Here is a 23645-nt window from a genome sequence, read left to right as displayed (position 1 = left end):
AAGTTAATTGTCCACAGGGAGAGTGGTATGGCATTGTGGAGGAACAGACGGGGATCCTTTATTGACTCTCTTGTGATTACCTGGGCTTGTTTGAAAGCTGTGTCTCGCTTGATGCAACACGTACGCTCCCATGGGTTAAGTCTCCTGAGCAACACAAGAATATTAGTTCATTCAGTTAGCAAAACAGCAAAGCTGTAATAGGCACTCACATAATTCCTTAGTCATAATTATAATCTGCTTCACACTCAAAATTGTGATGTGGGAGGGTATTCCTCGTATATAAAGCATGGTTCATAAATAGCTATGATATTTTAGGAGATTAGTTGCAAAAGCAATGTGTGCTTTTCTTATCTTTTCCAGAACTATAATCTAGCAAGTCTTCAAGTATGGTAAGTGCACTTTATCTAGAATTGTGTTAGATATGGAAGAATCTTTATTGAATATCTAACAGGTGGCTTTAAAGTATTTGTTCATTCTCATAGCAATGACAAACACGAAATCACTTATTTTACATATACATTACAGCTTGGCCATTGACATGCCTTACAAAGGCAACTAGGAACTTCAACGAGAACATTGAGACAATGATTGAAATTATATACCACAGATAGATAACAGAAAATGGACAAATTCATCTAGAATTATTGAACACATCCTGTGGTTTCCATATTAAAGTGTGGAAGGACTTCAATTCTCGGTTGCGTGTTATTTATATCACAGTTGTTGAAGACCCGTTGGGTGAGCTAGACGTGATACAAAAACCACAGCGTTCTGATGCAGTCCAAAAATCAATACCTGCTGCTAATCAAGCTTTAGCTGCTAAAAACAAGTATAGTTGGCCCTGCATACAATGTGAGGTGATTTACAAGGAGTTCACTGGTAGATGCTGGTATAGTGAGGTGTGGCGGAAAATAATGTGGTGTCTGGGATATGCATCAGTCATTTGGCTTTTGTTCTTTTACAGGTCTTGCTAGTATCAGCCCAATGATTGCAGGGTGCTATGTGGCGATGGCCTCCATGATCTCGTGGCACAAACATTGGCAGAAGCCGTAGAATACGCAAAGGACCAGGGTGGAGGGCACCAGGCTGACCAGGATCACTCCCATCGTGAGCTGCTGGATCATCAGCAAGTAGATCCCCAGTGGCAGCGAGCTGAAGTACACCAGGCAGAGGAAACCCATCAGAAAGCGGGGAACCGTACGGGACGTCCACGCCCGACATTTCTGCACGGGTAGGTGGCAAGGCAAGGAGTCCAGGCTGGCTGGCCGATACAAGCGCACCATGTTCAGCATGCTCATGGATTCAGAGGACTGAGACTCTCCGGGGACTTCCATGATTGTGATGACGAGGCAATCGGAGGAGCTGTGGGCCTGCTCTCCTCCACTCAGGCTGTTGGGCGTCAACAGGACCTCACCGCTGGGTGCGGTACCACTCTTACGAGCCCGGTCCTGGTAAGTCAGGATGGCCAGAATGTTGCTGTCGTCTTGAAGAAGCCAGATCTCCTCGTCAGGGACGTGAGTCTCGTGGCGACAGAAGGGGCAGCTGATGATGCTCGGAGAAGAGTCCAGCTCCACCATCTTCTTGAGACATTTGGCACAGACGCGGTGCAGGCAGCTCAACACCTTGGGCTTGCGGGCCCGGGTGTCAAAGCGATTGTAGCAGATCTTGCACTCCAGTTCCTCTACTGTGTAAATCACAGGCGCCTGCGAGCTCTCGGTCTCTGAGTCGGACTTCTGGCTCATCCTGAGAGATGAAGTGCGGCAAGAGCAGGTGCGAATGTTCAAATTAAGCAGATTTTTAGTGCGCTGTAGAAGCTTGTCCTTGGTAGTCTTTGTTTTTTTGCTTTGTGTTTGTTTTTCTTCAAAAATAATTGCTCAAATTCATTTTTTACAAGAGCTTGCAGCACGTAATGCTGATTAGAGGTCCTAACAGAAAGCTTAACATAGTGTACATGTCCATGATATGACACCCTGATATATGTATGACAAGCAAAGTATGCTAAAGATACAATACAGAAAGTCAGTGCATGCTAAATGAGCATCTTCATTCACTGTTCGCATGCAATTCAGAAACTTGCGTCGGTTTTTCCAGCATTTTCTTCTTTTTTTTTTTTTAGAGAAAGACAAAAGATAAATAAATATAGTTGACACCAGAGAGGTGCAAAAAATATTCCATCGCAGGGCTTGTCAAGCGTCTGCCAATTCCTGTGAAATCAGAGTCTGGGCAAAAGTGCATATTTTTGTGATGTTATCCATAGTTGATTCTGGAGTGAGGTGGAAGAATCGCAGTTTCAGAGAAAGTCAGCAGAATCATCCTGAAAACTGATATTTTCTTTCAGTATTGGCTTCACTTGATTACGACCTTCAACTATGAAAGCTCATATTGTCCTTGGAGTTCTTGAAGATATTCGTTCATTCTGCAAAAAACAAACAAACACAGAAACAGAAGAGACAAGAGGGTGATACCTAGATACAATAAGAATGCAGTTGTTTCAAAAACATTAAAATTTGTGTTATGTGAAATGAAGAACGCGGCGGGATAGCTTGACATCTAGACTTACCTCTTGTGAGTAAAACCCCTGTAATGTCATTGAGCCAGCACTGCTTATAACCCCTTATATTCATCAAGCCCTTCCTATCAGGCGTATAACAGTCAACATAGGGGTGGGCGTGTGTGAGCATGCACACTGCCCTCCAAACACAGTTATAGTTGTCCCTCCCAGTATTCAGATTTATGGCTGATCATTGATCATGGATTTTTTTTTTTTTATGAAAAATTGATAAACTTGAACCCCAGATATTTGGTTACATCTTTCTAGATGTTGTATTGATCAGAGGGGACGTTTAAAGGAGATGCTCGCCAAGCGTAGGTGTGTCGAAACCTTTCACGCGAAGGCTGACGGAGGGCATATAAAGTTGATTGCATACGTAATTAGCTCCGGTATTTCCTGATTCACTGTGGATGCGACTTTCTGCAATCTGACAATGAGAGGCAAACAAGTGACGCAAGTGGATGTTAACATAACAAGAGCGTGGCGAACATGCAAATTTAATTTCCCACAACAAACATTTCATTGTTTTTTTGTTTTTCTCCATCTCTCTTTCCATGTCTCAAAGCGCAGGTTGTTAGAATTTGAAGCCGGTCTATAAATAGCATGCGTACGGCGCTAGAGGATACAGCCCCCCCCCCAACCTTGATGACTGTGATAAGGACTGTCACACACTCAAGTCCAACAGTCGAGGACACGGAGATGCACTGAAATTATGACTTTGACATTATATGGCAGCTTGTCTCTAAGGGTTCTTCAGCTAGGTCACGTAAATGGCAGAAGACACTCTGTTGAATAAAAGCCAGTGGGTCAAACATGACATCCAAGATCAAGTAAGGGGAGTGAAGGTTAAAAGAACGCTACCGTTACACAGACTTTATTTGCCATTAAAACGGCAGCGAGTCAATGCATGCTAAAGGCACATCTACATTTAGCTGAGTAATCAATGCCTTTGCAGTGGAATATGTTAACTGCGTTATGCTTAGGTCATGGCTGCAGTTTTCAAGTGGCTTGTAAATAAAGGTTCTTGTTCGGATTAATAATGTGCTATTTTTAAATGCAATTTGTGTGATGCTGAAATTCAGGGGCTGGATCTGCACTTATGATAATGTTGGCTTTAAAATAAACATTGGCAAGAAACTCGAGTGCGTGGCAAGCATCTGCATCTGCCTAAATTAGTTAATGCTTCCATTTATGGAACATGTCTTTCACAAACATGTCAGAGTGGTATTAAAGAAATAAGAAATATTATATATATATAAAAAGTTGCAGTTTGGTTTTAAATAGGCAAATGCTTAAGAGTCTGATTAGATTGATATTGCAGTGATTGTTATGTTTCTAGCATGTTATATAGTTCTTCTAACCCTAATTGGTGGAGTGTGTAGCTTTTCATTTCTTAAACAACCATGTAGGAAGACACATCATGACCATGTTCCTGGAGGACAATGTCAAGATTCATCAGGCTCAGATTGTGAAAGAATGGTTGGGAGGAGCATGAAGAATCATTTTGACACATGAATGAGTTCAGACCTTACATTTATTTAAAGTCTTTGGGATGTGCTGGAGGAGACTTTACAGAGTGCTGGACTCTTGCATTGACAATACAAGATCTTAACCAAAACCTGATGCACCTCTTGATGGAAATAACATCACAACATTCATTTCCATCAGATCCAATCGTAGACTTTTAAGCATTTGCCTATTTAAATCCAAACAGCAATTATTACTATTTTTTTTTGGCCAGGCAGTGTATATCATGACAGTATTTGTTATACTGCCTTCATATTTATTTAAATTAAAATCACTGCAGCATTTCAGTAATAAAATGACCAATAATAATAACGGAAACTACTAAAAAAAGAATAAGAACCTCCTCAATTTGACTCAAGTGATACGAATTATGAGAGGGGGGAAAAAACAGAAAAAAATTTGCTTAATTGTCATGATAATGTCAGAATAAAAAAAATCTTAGGAGTCCTAAAATAGGCTTAATTGTCTTTATGCAAAAAAAAAAAAGTTCATTTTTTTCCATTATTATTATTTTGGGGGTGAAATTGACGTTTGGGAGATTCACTCTCAAACTCTCAATCCTGAGGTCTGTAATGAAAAATCTATTTCTATCCGTTTAAATCATTGTCTGTTCAGGAGGTCTGAGTGTCAGGTTTCTAAAATAACTGAATCTGAATAGTAAAAATGATGAAAAGCATCATTTGGTGTTTGTCTTCATTTTGCTTTGGTGACCCGTGGTGCCAGTAGCGGCAGGAGACGATTGCGTCTGTGTGTAGGCTATGTGTTTGTGTGAGAGAAGCGGAAATAAAGATGCAAAGGGCGTTCACAGGAAAACACCATCTGTGTCCTGGTGCTGTGGGTTACATAAATAATACCAGCTCACCTGCCGGCTCCAGTGTTTACGTCAGCCTTTTGAGGAGCATGCAGCCCTTCTGAAATGCTTCCTATTTTACATGTTAGTTGAAACATATAATCTGTTATTTTTTAGCTATTTTAATTAAGTGCAATCTCTAGAGTATATAACAACTTCATGTTTAGTTTAAATGGATTCAGAGCCTAGATGCTCCATGTTAAGGATCATTGATCAGTCATTGAAGTCAAACTGGTGATTCCAGGCTTAACAACTAATGTTTACACACCAAATATGACTGAAGTAGTTCAGTTAGATTAGATATGCCGATAAAGCCTATTCAATGGCAAACAATGTGGCCTAAAAAGTACACCCATCTATTTCTTCTTTTCAGATGCATTAAAATATTGAGCAAGTCATGAATGTTTAACTAACCTGACCGTTGAAGATTCATTCAGGTGTTGGAAGCGTTGATTGTCAGTCCGACGACGTGAACGACTTTGAGTAGAACGTCACGTGTTGTAATCTCTAATTTATGGTAATTACGACCAAGACAGGAAGTTTTTTTTTTTTTTTTTTGCCGCTAATGCGAAACAAATACACATTAGACGTGCAACTGATGCTTGAGAATTACAGGCGAGTAAAAGGGCTGAAACTAAATCCTGCAGGAAGGCAATGATCTCCAGGCAAAGGACTGATCTAAAACTGGCAGAATTAGGAGAATTATAAACACAAAAAGCAACAATATCCACCACCAGTACTAGATGTACAATCAACATAGGCCTAAATAGCATCCAGGACTTACTGTGTTTATGTAACGTGATGTTTTTTCAAGTATAACAAGGTATTTAATAAGCAAATAATGTAGGATTGGACTTCTATCCATTTTGAAACATGAAACGCCACTGGCACACATTTGATGAGGCTAAAGGTCAAGTTCATCCTCAAGAGCGTCTCGTCATGCATCAATGGTAACATTTCTTCATTTTTATTGTTATTTGCTATCTTTCCGTTACAAACATTAAATTACTGTTAACTATTGGCAAGATTTTAGAAAGGCTGCATTACAACAGTAATAACAACAGTTATCTAGCCCATAATTTATAAGCTGAAAATAGTTTTATAGGATAATGGAAACATTTATATATACACTCTAAAAAATGCTGGGTTGTTTTAACCCAATGTTGGGTCAAATATGGACTACCCAACATTGGGTTAAAAAATGCAGTTTAAAAATGGACAAATTGCATTTTGGACAAAATCAAAAATGGACAAAAATGCAATTCAAAAATGGACAAATTGCATTGTACATTAAAAATGTAACCCAACGGCTGGGTTTGTCCATTTTTAAATTGCATTTTTAACCCAACGTTGGGTTAGTCCATATTTGACCCAACATTGGGTTAAAACAACCCAGCATTTTTTAGAGTGTATATATATATATAACGTGAACTGCAAAATAAGACCTGGGATATGTATAAAGAAAGTCAATTGGGTGAAAGTGTCGGATAAATATCTTAATTTTGGCACTGAGTTCAACATCTTGACAGGGATGAGCCAGCAATGCTCCTACGTTTGATTTTCTGTGCAAAACTACCGAGATTGCACAATACAGGTGAATAAATCTCTTCTATCAATTCATTTTGACCAATAATTTAATTTATGCCAAGAAGACTGACAGCAACTCGTTGCACCCAGCGGAGCCATCCGGACATCAGCACTAAATGTACCCTTGTCTTGACAACCGAGTGGAAGCATATCAGACTGTGATGAAGGTAAACTACTATAAAAGCATTACAGATCTGTTTCGACACGTTAGAGGAGATGCTATTTATTAGTATATTGTGCAATCATATCTTATCCATTTACTTTTTTGCTATAGATACAGGTATAGATGGTATCTTTTGTTGTGACTGTGCCTATGTAGAAAGCTCACTATTTTTTTGTTGTTGTTGTAGTTGTTCCTAATTTTGTGTGACAGCTCAGTGGTGATTTAGCCATTCGGTTCCCTCAAGCGCAGGTTTAAACCTCGCACAGGTAACCAGTGGCCTAGTTTAGAGTGACTCTTTCTGAGTCCAGGAGGAAGGGGTACATCTACATCTGCATCGGGATTTGGAAGGGAGATGTTTTGTAATGCCGGCCACTGCCTGAAAAACATCAACTAAAAGACGTGAATGATCAACCTGTTCTCAAGTGGCCGTTGGGTTTTGCTAAGACATGCCTTTTTGCAATCAGGAACATTGCCAGGACTGAACACACAATTGCCATAAATAAGTATAATCACTTTTGCACACTCTCACTCTCTCTCTCCTTTTAGACAATTATGTTGCTCTTAAGCATGTATTATAGATTTAAGAATATGTTTGTGTCTTGCATCTAGAACTGACTCTTTAAAGTGGCAGACTCTATTAATGATGGCGTTCGAGAGGCTTTTTCAATGAGGTAATTACAATTCATCCTCCACGTAAGACATTATATAACATGCTAAGTCTCTTTCTCTCCCTCTTGAGCTCTCTCGATGACTGTGTTCACAGTTCATTAGTGAGGAGTCTGATATCATGTATTCAATACAATACCTCTTCAATTCTTGTCTGAAGACTTATGCATACTGTAATCAAAGAAATAGGCATATAGCCTAATTATTTTATTCATTAATTATTTTTGGGTACAGACTCGTATTCAGATTTTGACCGAGTCTATCAAGACTTATGAGAGATTTGCTTTAAGCTAGTAATTTTAATAGTAAAGCCTATGCAAATGACCTTTAATTACATGAGCTGTTTATTAAACCATTAAAGTGAGATACTGTTTCATAATATCAAGCGAACTAATAAGGTTTCAACAGTCTCCGCAATTACTTTGCATAATCTAGATTCAAATATATTCATTTAGCTACTATAATGCTCATCGCTGGTCCAACAGGTATTTTTATATTTATCGTTTCTAATGAATTTTATTAGATCAACAAACAGGAAAAACAGCCTACTGATGTTGGATAACGTCTTTAGTTTTTGCAATAAAAAAAAAACACAAGTAGTAGCAAGCTACTCACGTAAATAACTCTATCTGTCGCTGAACCGTGCTATGTTTTGTTATTGCCGATTTTACATCGATTTTCTAACTCATGCGTCGTTTTAATATTTAAATGACAGCTTGGATAAATGCGATTAATTATTAAAACAAATTTGTCACACGTTTGCCTTTGGAAAAAGTCGCGTTTCTGCGGGCGTCGTAAAAAAAATGTCCCTCGAATGCGTGATTATGTGTTGAAGACCCATATAAACATTTGATGCACATTAATAATTTAACGAACAGAAACACGATTTATATAATAAGCTGTACGCGTTTTTAATCCGCAATGACACTCACCCTCAGGTCCTGATTGCGGCTCGTCGTTTAAAGCGTCGTCCCTCCAGTCTGATATAACAGTCGTCCATTACCGCCACATTTTCTTTTTCTCTTCGCTTTATGGTGAGTCACAGTCAATCTTGAGGTCCCATCTGTCCGAGCACAACTGCTACATCCCCCTCATTGCGGTAATGCTACGGATTCAGAAGCTGCACGGATTTCTCCTCTGTGGTTGCTGTGGCAACAGGAGCCAGCGCGCGCTCCGACCGGTGTCCACTCACTGAACGAACGCGTTTGACTTTCTCTGTACCGGACGCACGTGAGCGCTGCACTGCGAAGACGGGCTACTTTGACGCGACTGGGTCATTAGTAAATCATTTTTTTAAATGCATTTTTTTTAAATACTCATCAAGCACATATAAATCTACTGTGCTATATTAATTTGTGTGTGTGTTTTTTTCCCTTCTTATGTCATGTAAGGTCATAACAACAGGATTTAAAGACAGGCATCTTATTAATGTGTCAATGTGTGGCATGCTCGTTTGTCAGTGGTGTTACACTTGGGGATCAGTAACACCCCTGACAGTAACACTTATTGAATCAGTTAACATGGCGGATGACACAGCAAAAACAACAGATTAAAAACCTATTAGAAAATGGATAGGGTAACATGGGGGGAAGATGAACAATGAAACCCCTTAAGAACAATGTGCATTTGGTTTTAAACTGTAACATTTTTAGAAACAAGTTTAGCATGTGCAGGATGATTATGCATCATCAAATGGTGACCAAGTAAAAAAAAAAAAATATATATATATATATATATATATATATATATATATATATATACAGTACTGTGCAAAAGTAAAAAAATAAAATCACAAATTTAATTTATTTATGATTTAACTTCTATTAACTAAATCAAATCAATATGGTGTAACGACCCTTTGCGTTTAAAACGGCTTTTTGTCCAGTTACACTTGCACATAGTTTTTCAGGGAGCTTTGCAGGAAGGTTTCTTCAAGCATCTCGGAGACGTTCCCGCAGTTCTTCTGGATTTAGTCTGTCTCAGTTTCTTCTGTTTCTTCATGTAATCGCAGACGGACTCGATGATGGTGAGATCAGATCATACCGGCTGTTGTCAGACTCCTTGTGCATACACAAATCTCACTGGATTATTACAATTAATGGCAAAAAGAATGTTTGGAAATGTAAACTGATATTTCCTACTGACACACTACAGCAAAAGATAGAAATAACTGACTTAAACACACACCGTTCAGTCAGCTTTCGCAGAAGCAGTCTGTTATTACATTTCAGTGTGTTGATTTTAATTTAAAAAATATGATTTTAGTTCAAATGTATTGTAATAATTTACCAAAACCGTGTGACAATGTTTTTCCCCTTTTACTAGTCTTTGTCTTTATACAGCAAATTTAACCCTGTCTGTGCGCAAGTTTAATAAATACATTTGAAAATTATGTTAAAGAATGTCTTTATTACATTTTAACGAATGTTGCAAGTGCAACCCTCTTCTTATGGGGTCAGTTGCAACATTTGACTTTGTCTATTCAAGTATAAATTGTACCAATATTGCGATATGTACACATGTTGCAGCAGTGTGTGTGTGGCTAGGAGATGTGGGTATATATTTCATTAAATGTTGGCTTTCCAATACAAACAGTCTCTGAGAAACTCAAGGAAATGCAAAAAGTGTTGCACTCTCCCCTTACACTTTCTCATGCAGTGCAGTGGGATGTGTTTTAAATGTGGTGTGTAGGCCTACTATATAGCCTATGATATATATTTGCCACACTGCTGTCACTGCTTGAAATGCAATATCAAGTGCTCATTTTGATTAAAAAGACGCTTTCAAAGGGCAGTCCAGTAGATGGAGCCATTGTTGTTGCTAAAGAACCCATAAGGTGGCATGAGGATGGACAGGTGTAAACGGCAGGAATCACTGTAAAAACAAAGAGTCGCATCATTTGCATCTGCCTTTTCTAAAAATATCCGTGCGGCGCTTTTAAGAGTCTGACAGAGAATAGATCTCAGGCTAATCGATTTATTCCAATATACTATACCTGTAAGCCTGTAGCCAGGTTATCCTAAAAATCATAAAGGCCCAAATCGTAATGGAAACGATACATGCATTCGTTCCAAACAAGTAGCACAATGAAAGCATAACCTAGAGTCAAAATACGTGTTACTTTACAGATGAATTAAATGCTCAACTCATTTAATCATTATTTAATTTATTCTCACTTATTTGAGTGTTCAGGATCATTTTCTATAACATTCTGACAACAAAAAATCGTATGCATGTTTGGTTTATTCTTAGTTTCGGTCGCAGAGGTTTCTGAGGGAGTTTCTTTTCTAACAGGAACCTGCTCAGCATCTCTCGCGCTCTCACACGCAATCGAATCATCAGTAGAGCGCGAGCACGGCTGACTGACAGTTCGTTCCGTTGCCTTAGAAACTAGCGTAACTATCGCTATAACCGTTTTTATTTCGCGGAAACTATCGTGAGATTGATTAATTGCAACTTTTTCGTCTCTTTTTACTTTTCAAATCACTTTTTTTTTTAAAGGGGGCGTTGGTTTGGAAACTTATCCAATGAGTAATTTATACGAAAATATCGACGGTCAAGAAGAACTGGACTTTCCATTACTTTTCTTGTACAACCAACCTGGCGGCGACTTACCTCCAGATGACCAAGGTTAGTGAATATCACTAATTGTTAATCATAATTTTATTTAGACCATTCCTCCCATAACAATTATTTCCCCTATCTTCTTATAACTTAATTATAAAAAAAAAAAACTAAAAGTAACCTAATTATTTTAATTGTTTACAAAATAAATAATTGTCTTTTAATAGTAAAAAAAAAATAGTAACGTTAGTATGGTAACTTACAGTAATGATACTTTATCATTCTATGGTGCTGTATGATTACCACATACTATGATACTCCAAGGTAATTAAAATAATTAAATATTACCGTCATAATATTGTAACATTTACGGTAACATTTTGCATTTCCGTTTTTGAGCTGGAGTAGAAGATGCATTGGGTTCAAAAGTGGGTTACACACATTATGTGAAACCAAAAATGTAGTGGAAACTTTCACTGCAGCTAAACTGTTTTGTTTTCAAGTATTAGAAAAGAAGAGCCTACTCAGTTTACAGGAAACGTTCAGCATTTTCTATTCTAAATATTCAGTTGGTTATAATGCTGTATTCACACAGCTAAAACATGGTGAAATGACTAATAATGTGTTTTCTCGTTTGTTTTTGTAGCTGATGACTCTGGCGTCCCCTCCAACCATGGCACCAATCAAACTTCCCAATGCATTCATCAAGACCCTTCTCTTTACGGAGAAGAGTCCATGGCCCAGCTTTCCAACCATTTCCCCACCGATGACCTTCTCCCTTACGAGCAATCTGATCTCAGACAGTCTCTCGGTCACTCCTCTTTGCTTGCCGCCCACCCTGGAGCCATCCAAGGCAACCGCCCGAGAATTGAGATCACCTGCCCTGACCTGCACCACCATGACCATGTCCTCACCAACCCTGTGAACATCAATCGGCCCATGCTAACCGTTCCAGGGTACGACATGCCCTACAGGGAGAACCAATGCCTCAGTCCGGCTAGTAGCACCTCCTCTACTAGCTGGCATTCAGATGGCTATTCTCCAGGAACGTACTCTCCATGCATCTCTCCCGGAGGTGGTGAAGGAAGTCTGGTCGGAGTGACTGAAGCCGACCTTTGCCCGATGTTGCAGGCCATCCAAGCTTCAGGTTCTCCCAACACGTCTCCTCGCACCAGCATCACAGAAGACACCGTCCTGGACCGCCGCTCATCCTCTCCACGTTCTCGCTCGGCTTCTCCACAGGGCAAACGCACCTACGTTCAGACTCAAAACCTCCATTTTGTCCGAGACGAGCCCACCGAGTTCTATCCACTGGCAAACTTGGAGGATTCCTTGAACAACCTCAGCAGCTTGACTAAACCGATCCCTACTAAGATCGTCAGACCCAATCTAGAGTATTCTGTCTACACGGAAAGCCAGGCGAGCATGTTCTCAAGCATGACGGAAGTGAAAAAAGAATTCACTATGGAGTCATGCTATTTCATGCCTGGCAACTGGTCCAGTCAGGCTCTCGCGGGGGTTTGTAGGTATGAAATAACCGATCAATAACCAATCAGTCAGTGACAAAGCAACAGTCTTGCATTTATTCATTTAGCAGCTGCCTTTATCCACTTATAAATGAGGAAAAACACAATCAGCTGATTATAACCAGCACCACAAACCATTGGAAATGAGATTTCCCAATACATCTGCAATTTTTCCTGGCAGCAATGATTTTAAATGGAGAGTCATATTGGAGACTTTTGGTTCCTTAAATTTAGAATTTTGAAAAAGGCCTCAGTTTTACACGTGTCTCTTCTAGAATCTCAAAAATATCTCAAGATTTTGTTCTCAGATTTATCAAAATATCAAAAGTCAGCAGCATTTCTAATCAAATTCTCCAAATATGAATGGAGCTGAGCTGCTATCCATATTCATACTTTTACTGCACGACTAGTTTATCAATGTGTCTTTTTTTATTACTTCTAATATAGTTTGGGAGAAACATCTGAGACAAAGTCTTGAGCCTGAGCTCTGAAGAGCAATAAGTTTAATTTGGGAAAACCAGATTTTCAAAGTAATAGTGCAACGATTAAAATGTGTGCACATCTACAGTCCTGGCCCACATGGATTCTTATTCCCAGATCCTCCTGCTTATTATGAAGTTAGTAAATCAGTGATCTGTGATGGTTATTGCGATTGACTAAACAGTATCTCATCTCTCAGTATGCCAGTGGCTGCGTTGCCTGCGCTGGACTGGCCTCTTCCCAGCAGCAGTGAACAGTATGAGCTCAGGATAGACGTTCAACCCAGACAACATCACAGGGCCCACTACGAGACCGAGGGCAGCCGAGGGGCCGTCAAAGCATCTGCCGGAGGCCATCCTGTCGTTCAGGTAAAATGAGGACAGAGCTGTGTGTTTAGAAGAAGCAAAGACGTGGGAGGGTGGAAAGGTTGGTTTTGTTTGTTTCTATAAGGACGCGTGGGGAGTGAATATGACAATTCTTGAGAATCGCTGCGTGTGAAAATGTGCACAAACGGTTGTGTGAGCGATTTAAAGACTTGAAACTGAGATGGCTGCTTGTGAAGAGCTTGATAAGACAAACGAGGTGAAGACAGAGAGATAATGCAATGATTGTGGTGACGTTATTTCCCTGTTACGGGCATGAAGTACGGTGTCCACGGTTAGGGAAATTAGCTATCGCTGTGCCAATATCTACACTGACTAAACCTTTCACTCAGCTTGTATGCATATCTCACACAGAGTATTAGCATCATTACTGTTGAAAATGAAGACAAAAAGTGTTGTGACTTCATGCATACACTAAAAATCAGCAGATTTAAAGACAATGAGCAACATTGGGATTTTTTTGTAACGCAACCTCAATCACACATTTTTATGTGTAGTGTATCTTGTGTCACATATTAGATCAGCCTTTGATTGTTAGAATAGTGTAAAGCATGTGTAGATGTAAACTGTGGTTTATAAACCGTTTCAGTTGCGTGGGTACACCGGGACGGAGCCGCTGGCTCTACAGATCTTCATCGGCACGGCCGACGACAGGAACCTCAGACCTCACGCGTTCTACCAGGTCCACCGCATCACCGGCAAGACCGTCACCACCAACAGTCAGGAACGACTGTTGAGCGGAACCAAAATCCTAGAGTTGCCACTGGAACCCAAGGAGAACATGAGAGTTGTGTAAGAAGATAACGATAGCATATAAAGAAGAGCGGGGGCTAGTTGTCACATGTGGAAATTGTATCTCAATAGCTGTGAGGTTCTAGTCAAGTCAACTCACCTTTATCTATAAAGCGCTTTATACAATACAGATTGTTTTAAGGCAGCTTTACAGACATAAAGAGGAAAATAACAGAATCGATGATGCAAACTTCATGAAATATGAGACATTCAAATTCTGCTGTAAAGCACCTCTAAAAAAAGACAATAGTGTCTTTATTTAGCGCAAGTCAGTCCAGTAACTGTAAATTTAATCAGTTATGAAACAAGCAGCTCTACATTATTAAAATTCCGTTCAATAACAGTGTTGATATTGCAAAATTTGTCAATTATGAAACAAATTTTATTCAGCTATAAAGCAGTGGTTCTGCAGCTTTTACATTTGTTGGATCGTGAACAGTTTAACACTTCATATTTGTTTTAAATGTAGCTGAAAACCTTTTAAATAGCCTATAACATGCATGATGCAGGTTCTTACTATGACAACTTGCTCCATATAGTGTAAAAACATCCCAGTTGCAATGTTGGAAATGTTCAATAGCCAAAACTGGATGGTATGCACCATAAAATACTTTCAATAATAAACCTGCAGAAATATTCTGCAAAAAAAAAAAAAAAAGGTGACAAATAGCCTCCACTATATCTAGTTTAGGATAGTAGATAGTTTCTGTTCTTAGAATATAGAAAAATTGAAACCAGGAAGTGATGAAAGATCCAGTGTTTTTTGAGTTTTGCATGCTAAGTCTTATGTCTATGTCTATGTTAGAGTTGACTGTGCTGGTATCCTGAAACTGAGAAATGCCGACATTGAGCTGAAGAAAGGAGAGACGGATGTGGGACGGAAAAACACCCGAGTGAGAATGGTCTTCCGTGTCCACGTTCCTCAACCCGGAGGCCAGTGGCTCTCTCTCCAAGTGGCCTCACAGACTATTGAGTGCTGTACGCATTGTAACTTTTCATTTCAAACTCCTTATTTTAACCATGCATGTTTTTGAAAATGGTCAAATATCATGTTTTTAAATATTAAATGCATGAATGCCTTGGGTTGTTTTACAGCTCAAAGGTCGGCCCATGAGCATCCAGCGGTAGAGCGTCAGGACGTGGACCACTGTTCGGTTCTGGGTGGACTGCAGATGATCCTTAGGGGCCAGAACTTCACTTCAGAGTCCAAAGTCATCTTCTTTGAGAAAACGCATGGTGAGTAAAACTCTTTTTCGTTGAGAGGGTTGATCACACTTTTACTTAACCAATGGGTGTTTCCCTGGCTGTTTAGAGAGCAGAGATGTCGTCACTGGCTCCAAAAATTATTCAGACACTTAAGGCACATTTAAAAATCGTATTAGATGATAGACTCAAATAAATGGCTGCTGTTGATTTTATATTCTATTATCTGATGCAATAACATTAAGACATTTTTAAGTATCCAAATCCTTTTGTTCAAATCCAAATCATGTTATAGGCCATTTAAACTCTGTATCTCTGGACTGAAAGACACACAAACGTCACCATGTCTACAGTTTCAGTGAAAACGAATCTGTGACGGTATACATTTAGATAGGGAGATCCTAATCTCATTTTACATGGATGAATAGCTTTCAAAAAAAGTTTACAATGGTGGAGGTAGACCTTCAACTACTATTTTTGTGCTTTAGCGTGTTAACAGCTCCAACCATCGACACAGAACTCTTTTAATATTTGACTTCTCCAGGCACTATCAGCCATCTGTGGAGAAGATTAGCATATGATTTGTTTGAAGTCGTATTGATGTGCTTTGCATATGCTGAGAAAAAAGGTGGTCCAGGCTGGGTTGTATATGGTAGATTGCAGTCTGGTTTGGCCAACGTTTGCAATAACACAAGAGTGAGAACAAAAAAGAAAGAAGATAAGCCTTGCAAAGCTTGCATAAACACACATATTCCCGCCAGTTTGTCTGTCGGTGTTTAAAGACGTCAGAAACCTCAACCAACACCCACGCACTGTACATAACGTTAATTCTAGAACTATGTTTATCGGTAGGTGATATGAAATACTTTTGGGAAGTTGTCAGCTCCTGCGGTGTGATGTGATACACTTTAAATCTTTAAATCTACAGTTTTCTCATTATTTTACAATTATTATGCACACAAGTTTAATAACTTTATTATTTGAGAGTGTCATAAAGGCAAGTAAAACATTTTTGATACCAAAATCAATGTTTTACACTTACATTGACATAATATGGAAGCAGATGCATGAAAATAAAAGTCTAATTAGTTAAATAAAAAAACAAGTAAAGATTTTAAATTCAATAAAATTAATTGATTGATTTGGGGGAAACACCAGAAATGTTCCAAAATGTCAAGGATATTTTGAGTGACAGCTGAGTGAAATCTCAGTGTCACCGAACGACCATGAGGACAATAGCATATATCAGCCGTGACTCACATTGGCATCCTATAGAGATTGCCTACTCTTTCTGACGCAAGCAAAGTTTTTAGCTGCACTTTCCATTTAGGTGTGCAGTGCGGTGCGAGAGGATGTGGTTTGCTCTGCACAGATAGCATCTACAAGCACAGAGTCTCTTTCCTTTCCTGTGCTCAAAGTGATGATTGCAGAGCAGAAGTCACACAGCAGGAGAGTGGGAGTTTCATCCACTATGCATGAAACTTTCTCTCTGTTGCTTATGTAGAAGTCACGGACCAGCTATTTGTTGTGGCTTTGAACAATAAATAGTGCGAATACAAGAGGGCGTGTGTAGGTGAACGGATGTAAATGAGTAAATGTTATAAAAAAAACACGTTTTTTGAAAGAAGTCCCTTATGCTCACTAATATTGTGAACTATTATTGCAATTTAAAATAGCTGTTTTCTATGTGAAATGTGTTTTAAAATGTAATTTATTCCTGTGATCAAAGCTGAATTTTCAGCATCATGTGTCACATGATCCTTCAGAAATCATTCTGCTCAAGAAACATTTCTGATTATTATCAATGTTGACAAGTTGTGCTGCTTCATATTTGTGTGTAATCAGGAATATTTGACATTCAAAAGAACAGCATTCATAGAAATCTTTTGTAACATTATAAATGTCTTTACTGTCACTTTCGACCAATTTAATGTATTCTTGCTAAATAACTAGTGTAAAACCACCCTTTTTAATGAAAGATAATATGATGTTTCAAATATTTATTGTTCCCATGCACGTTTTTTCTATATTCAAATGCCTGTTTTATTGTCTTAGTTGACTTACAGATATGGGAGGCGGAGGCGCAAGTTTACAGAGACAAAAGCACGTCTGTAAGCATTCAAACTAAAATAACACACAATGGTCTTCAATAATGGTGTGTAAAAGTTTAATGTAAGCTGTGCTCCTATCAGAACCTGCTGTTCTTGGAAATCCCTCCATATCGGGACCCCAACATCTACCACCCAGTCAGAGTCGGCTTTCACGTGCTGAACGGGAAGAAGAAATGCAGCCAGCCTCAGAACTTCACCTACACACCCCTCTCAGGTGCAGCCTTCGGTTCCTTTACCATCAAATGATCAGGTTTACGTGGCTTTTTTTGTTTTAAAACTGATCCAAATGGTTTGGATTTCCTTTCCAGTGCCACAGATTAAAGCAGAGCCGGTTGAAGAATACCAGTACACACAGTTAGGCTGTCCTGTGCGTCCCATCATGGGCGTTTCTCCTCCCTCTTGTCATCTTCCAGACGGTTGTATGATGCCCACCGGCTCGCCGTACCAGCGACCTCAATCCGCCATGTATCCTGGTGTCCCACAACACCACCTCGAGCACGCATCTATTCGCTACCAGATGCCAGGAATCCTCTCTGGCTCCCCGGGTCATGCTTCATGTATGGGGGCCGCACACAGTGTGACCTCAGTGTCATCGTTTGTGCCTAACGCTTACCAGCACACCATAGCAGGTGACAGCATCCAAACGGCCGCCTCCTTATTTCCTACCCTTGATGTCTCTGATCTGTGCTCCGCCGGGGCCCATCAGAAGGCGTATGGCTCGAGGGCGTCCCCCACCACAGGGAGGTCCCCACCCGCCCGAAGCCATCAGCAGACATACCTGCCCGTACAGCACCAGAGGAACATCAGTCCTGTCAGAGTCACCATCAAGCAGGAGAACCTGGATCAGGCCTATCTGGATGATGGTTTGTGGGCATCATTATTCTGATCATTCAGTATTTACAGTCCAACCAAAAATTATTCAGACGTAAAATGATATTTTTTTTACTAGTGGGTGCAGGACACTATAGTTCATTTATGTAAGTGTGGAGAGCAAAATAAAGTAAACTGTGACATATTATACCTAAAAAGTCTTCATACAGAGACTACCAGTAACATTTATACAAATTTGGGATTCAGAAACTTTGACCTGAGCATGTTTTGCTAAAGTGTTTTTTTCTTTAATTGCTAATGCGACCTTTTTACACCACAGGCTGAACACAATTAAGCACTGCTTGGTCATTGGTTGAGCTAAATTGGTATTATTATCTAATTGTGTAGTTAAATTTAACAGCTGGCAGATATTCAACATGATTCATGTGTGAGACAGTCCAACAGAAGGACGGACAAAACCAGTGAAATATCAACTGAGTTCTTGTCATATTTTATTACCATTTTCTAAACGATAGCGAATAAACTGATAATGTGAGAAATGTTGAAGGTGTCTGAGTAAATGTTGGTTTGACTGTATAATGTGCTCAAGTCTAACACTTCAGTTAGAATATTACAGTCAGGTTCCGGAAGTAAAAATCTTAATCATTTTCTTGTAAGGGAAGTGGATTTTTAAAAATAACTTATAAGCTTATCAAGACCTACTGTGAGCTACGAGATGGTATTTGCTTTTTTTAATTTTTTTATTAAATAAGCATGTTTAACAGCTCAAATCCTGGTGAGAAACTACATCACCCATGATTCTGCAGACAAATCTCCTCCAATCACAGAACTGAAAAAGTTTTTTAATTTAGTGCTCATCCACTCCCATGAAGCGCTGTGAATGACAGAATACGCTCTCAACCTAATGTGCATATTATATACAGGTATACAGTACCGATACAGTAACTTTTGAATCATTACATCATTCATTTGTTTTTGAAAGAAGTCTCTTCTGCTCATCAAACCTGCATTTATTTGATGAAAAATACAGAAAAAACTGTGATTTCGTGTAATATTATTCCAATTTAAATTGTGTTTATTTTAATATACTTTAAAATATAAGTTATTTCTGTGATGAAACGCTGAATTTTCATCAGCCATTACTCCAATCATCAGTGTCACATGATCACAAATCATTCTAATCTGCTGATTTATTATCAATGTTGGACACAGTTGTGCAGCTTTATATATATTTTGGAAACTGCTATACTTTTTTCAGGATTCTTTGATGAATAAAACGTTTTTTTCCCCTGTATTTTTCATCAAATAAATGCAGGTTTGATGAGCAGAAGAGACTTCTTTCAGAAACATTAAAAATAGTAAACTTTTGACTGTATAGGCTGTATATAACAGATATAAATTTTTGAGTAGTTTCTTATTTATCCATTGTTTTAAATTTGTCTTTTGCAATGCTTCATGGAATTGTAGTTCTTTCTCTCATTAAAGCTGTTTAATACACATTCTTGTACCTTCGTCAAATGATTTTCAGATACTTTTTTGCTTCAGATATTTGCAATAGCAACATAACACCTTCGTTTTCATTTATTTGTATGTTTTTTTTTACATAAAAATCTCATCTCACACTAAGTCACACAGACACTTTTTCTTTTAAGAACCAAAGTTTGTCCCCATTTTTAATCCCTTTTTAACTTTCATTTAAATTTGAATTTAAAAATAGGATTTTATGTGTCACTGTTGTTGTGTGTTGTGATAGCAGATATTCAGTAGTTTATTTCAGAGGCCACTAATGTATGCCACTCTTATCAGGCGTCACTATATGGGTCAGTGCCTCAGGTTCTGCCAGAGCCTGTTAAATATTGAGCTCCTAGCAGACCTAAAACACACACACGGGGACAAACAGGACACACTATTGATCTTTAGTATAGCATGCAATCACAAAAAGCACTCGGAAATACACTTGAATTGTGTTTATTCTCGTAAAGCCTGGTATATCTGATGTTGTGGGCCATATTTTAAAATCACACCACTGATGCAGATATGTTTGTATTTGCGGTGGATGTTGTAGGTGTTACAAAGCATCCCAACCTACGCTTTAGCTTCTATTTCAAGCTGATTATACCTGTAAACGCCACCCCTTGTGTCCCCTAATCTAATTTTAGACTGAAAACTTTCCATTTTTAGCCCACTAACTTGCCTCAGCAGAACAACAGGAAGCACAGACAGATAGTGACGAGGTGAAACTCTGTGCTGCCAGCTAGTGGAGGGTTAGTTACAGTGATGCGCAGACTGCAGTGTCCCATCGACCTTGCATTCATTCACGTCTCTGTGTGTGATGCATGTGCATCATAAAAATGTCTTGATAAAAGCCAAAATGGCTTACAGCACATTCTCCTCAACAACACGTACGGCATGACTGGAGCACAAACTGATGTTTAATCCTTAGTGTTAGAAGTTTGACCGCTTCATCAATGCTGTAATGCACACTTTATCAAACAGCACGCACTAATGATGGTTTTATTTTTCCTTGCAGTGAATGCTGTTATAAGAAGGGACCTTGTTCATAAAAATAAGCTCTAACGTGGACGACAAATCTACATCTTCACGAAACAGCATCGGGCCGACGAAGACGTCTTGGCATTGATATCTATTTAAATGGCTTGTTTTTCATATCTGATTTGTAAACAAAAAGATGATTTAGGTAAGATCGCGTTAGACATTATATCAGTGTGTTTTAATATTGTTTATATATAAAATGCCTATTTTCTCAAATCATGTTTTTAATCAAAGAGCGACCTTGTGTGACATATTTATCAGTGTGCATTTTCAAATAAAATGTTTTAAAGTGGCTGTTACTTTTTTTTGTTGGTACAAACCAAAATGAAAACTAATCTGGCAGATAATTATTAGCTAACTGGATGCTGATTAGTTAGTAGTTACTATTAGATATTCTAACACCGCTGATGCCGTAATGATGCATATTTGTGTTCGCGTTATGAATGCTTTTCTGTAATATTTAAAATGCAAAACAGTTTTATATTTATGTTTCAAGAGCTCAAATCAGGGGGTGGATTCATGAAAATATTCTTAAGAAATAAGTCGGTTATCAAATTCATTAGAGTTTTAAATGCAATTCTCAAATACTTAAGCACATAACTATATTTGTCCATTCATTAACCTCTTTTTAAGTAGCAAGCATCTCTTGATCATGATGATTATCGCTCATTTAAGAGATTTTATTAGCTAGATTATAAACATAAAATCTAGTAGTAATGTATTATGTATTGATATCATTATGATTATTACATAATCCAACTAGGAGCAATCCATTTATAATTTTAATTTTAAAAACATAAGAGCATTCTTATGTAGCCTATATTTGGGAATACAACATTTTAGATAATGTATATATAATCAATCTATAAAACATGTTATTAAAATCATTTAAAATATATTTCTTTGTAAATATCTTTGTGTGCCATTTGAACATTACACCTGGATACTATTATTGAACATAATCACCACATTGTTGAACAACTGAATTATTGAACAATTATCACCACAGAAAGAAACGAGCAAAAACAGTTTATTCAGATGAAGGTACTTAAAATAACACTAAAGATTATTCAAAAACACTGATACATATATAATGTGTGAGAAAAAAACACTGTTTTGATGTACGTGGCAATATCCGAACTGAAATCAGATGTTATAATGTCTGAACTACACAATATCTCGTTGGATCCAGATCCTCTAATGCTGCTGTGAGTCAATCCATCATCCGTGAGTTGATCAGATCCACAGCTGAATCCTCACACAAGGTTCCTGCTGCACCTTTAATGTTTCCCGCATTCATATTCACTCAGTCAGGCACACACACACACACACACACACACACACTCTATCTCTTCTTCTTGCTCTCCTTTTTCAGTTTCTGTCGGATTTGTTGAACGGGTCCCTTCGGCTTGCGGTTCTGCTCAGAGCTGCGAGTGTCGACCGGCTCCGACGGCTCCACCTAGAATCATGAAATACAAAAGAATAAATTCAGTTGAATTTTCAAACCCCTTATGGCAAGACACTAGAGCTGAACAGGTTACACATTTTAATTAATAGATATCACCATACTTCCCCAGTTGATTAATCATTACTACATTAAGACAAATGTTCTGCTTTACAAGTTTTGCCTGTAGTGTCTTGCCTAGACAGTATTTTATAATGTCTACACGTAAATCTAAATAACAAACTTGTGAAAAGATGTATACCCGTGAGTAACACTTTGAAGCTGTAGTTTAAATGTCATGTTATTTCAATTTCTCCAGTTGATGGCAGCAATCTCCATTAAACCACGGCACATTGTCCATGTTATCTCCATGAATAAAAATGAGAAATGTGGATTTTTTTTAAAGTGATTTGTACATAAAAGTTATATATATTTATTAGACCTATTTAAAAAAAAATGTGTTTTAACTGACTTATTAAAGCAATAAGCCCCGCGAAGCCGTGTTTTACGGTGAATTTAGAACACAAGAGTGCGGAGCGGAGTGCCTAAAACCCCCCCTTAGGCTTCAAGGGGCTTATTGCTTTTATAAAACGGTTACTCCATAAAAATATTCAGTTTAATATTTATTTCATTCATAAAATAAACACCAGCAACAAAAAAATATAACGCTATAACACATTTACTCCTCCGCCAAACAATGTAGTTCCAAAGAGGTTGCCAAGCAACACATGCAGCAACAAAGAATCACATACAGTTGCGCAGTGATACTAATGTAATGCGGTCACAGGTGTGTGTTTGTTGAGTAATTTACAACGGCTTCGAACGCGGCTCAACCAATCAGAATCAAGGACCGGTGTAGTGCCGAATTTCGATTCGAACCCCTGCCAAATTACTAATCCTAACCCTACCAATACTATCCGTTTTATAATGAAGATTTTGACCGGTGTCAGACATCACGACAAAACTGTAATTGTATAACTTGTCCGCACCTGTTCGTGGCTCTTGGATGTGGGTATAATTACAGCTAAAATGCAGATGAGTTGAAAAATGGCCCCTAGAAATAATCCATAACGCAAGAGGCTCTCGAAGAAAGTGGGTTCGGGAACCTCCGGAGGAGAAAGATCCAGATCTGCAGACATGATGCAGCCTGAGGATAAACACACGTTACTCAACAACACACTCACAAGAACATCGGGCATGGTATTACCATGGTAAAGTTACGTCTTCGTCAGACATCGAAATACAAGTTAGGCAGTGTTAAACTGACACGTAACGTTACGGGAGTGCAGTGTTAAAATATCATATATATCTATAAAACAAACCAGTTACCTGTAGATATAAATCGTAGCCTTTGCTGTGTTATGGAATATTGGGAATTACTAAAACAGCAGAATCCTTTGTTTGTTGTGAGATT

At 38.5% G+C, this 23645-nt stretch overlaps 3 protein-coding genes across 3 annotated transcripts; 1 reads left to right on the top strand and 2 right to left on the bottom strand.

Annotated features, from left to right (window-relative positions):
• Positions 1 to 410: 410 nt before the first annotated feature.
• On the bottom strand, positions 411 to 8530 carry LOC311301569 (E3 ubiquitin-protein ligase RNF182). Its single transcript, XM_084426806.1, has 2 exons — positions 8277 to 8530; positions 411 to 2416 (listed from the first exon to the last, which is right to left on the bottom strand). The coding sequence occupies exon 2, from the start codon at positions 1740 to 1742 to the stop codon at positions 999 to 1001; it is 744 nt and encodes a 247-aa protein (XP_084282932.1). The 5' UTR covers positions 1743 to 2416; positions 8277 to 8530; the 3' UTR covers positions 411 to 998.
• Positions 8531 to 10666: 2136 nt separating this feature from the next.
• nfatc2b (nuclear factor of activated T cells 2b) lies at positions 10667 to 21081 on the top strand. Its single transcript, XM_084425544.1, has 10 exons — positions 10667 to 10974; positions 11555 to 12434; positions 13114 to 13282; positions 13887 to 14089; positions 14895 to 15067; positions 15185 to 15325; positions 17348 to 17403; positions 17485 to 17617; positions 17712 to 18266; positions 20765 to 21081. The coding sequence occupies exons 1-10, from the start codon at positions 10872 to 10874 to the stop codon at positions 20809 to 20811; spliced, it is 2460 nt and encodes an 819-aa protein (XP_084281670.1). The 5' UTR covers positions 10667 to 10871; the 3' UTR covers positions 20812 to 21081.
• A 720-nt stretch (positions 21082 to 21801) lies between these two features.
• On the bottom strand, positions 21802 to 23370 carry manbal (mannosidase beta like; the record flags this gene model as incomplete). Its single annotated transcript, XM_084426856.1, has 2 exons — positions 21802 to 22246; positions 23221 to 23370. The coding sequence occupies 2 exons, from the start codon at positions 23368 to 23370 to the stop codon at positions 22133 to 22135; spliced, it is 264 nt and encodes an 87-aa protein (XP_084282982.1). The 3' UTR covers positions 21802 to 22132.
• Between the last annotated feature and the right edge of the window lie 275 nt (positions 23371 to 23645).

The sequence above is a fragment of the Rutilus rutilus genome, assembly GCF_951802725.1.
Source record: "Rutilus rutilus genome assembly, chromosome: 12".
In the NCBI taxonomy this organism is placed as follows: domain Eukaryota; kingdom Metazoa; phylum Chordata; class Actinopteri; order Cypriniformes; family Leuciscidae; genus Rutilus; species Rutilus rutilus.
Note: the sequence above shows the minus strand (reverse complement) of the source record. Positions and strands in the feature narration are given on the sequence as shown.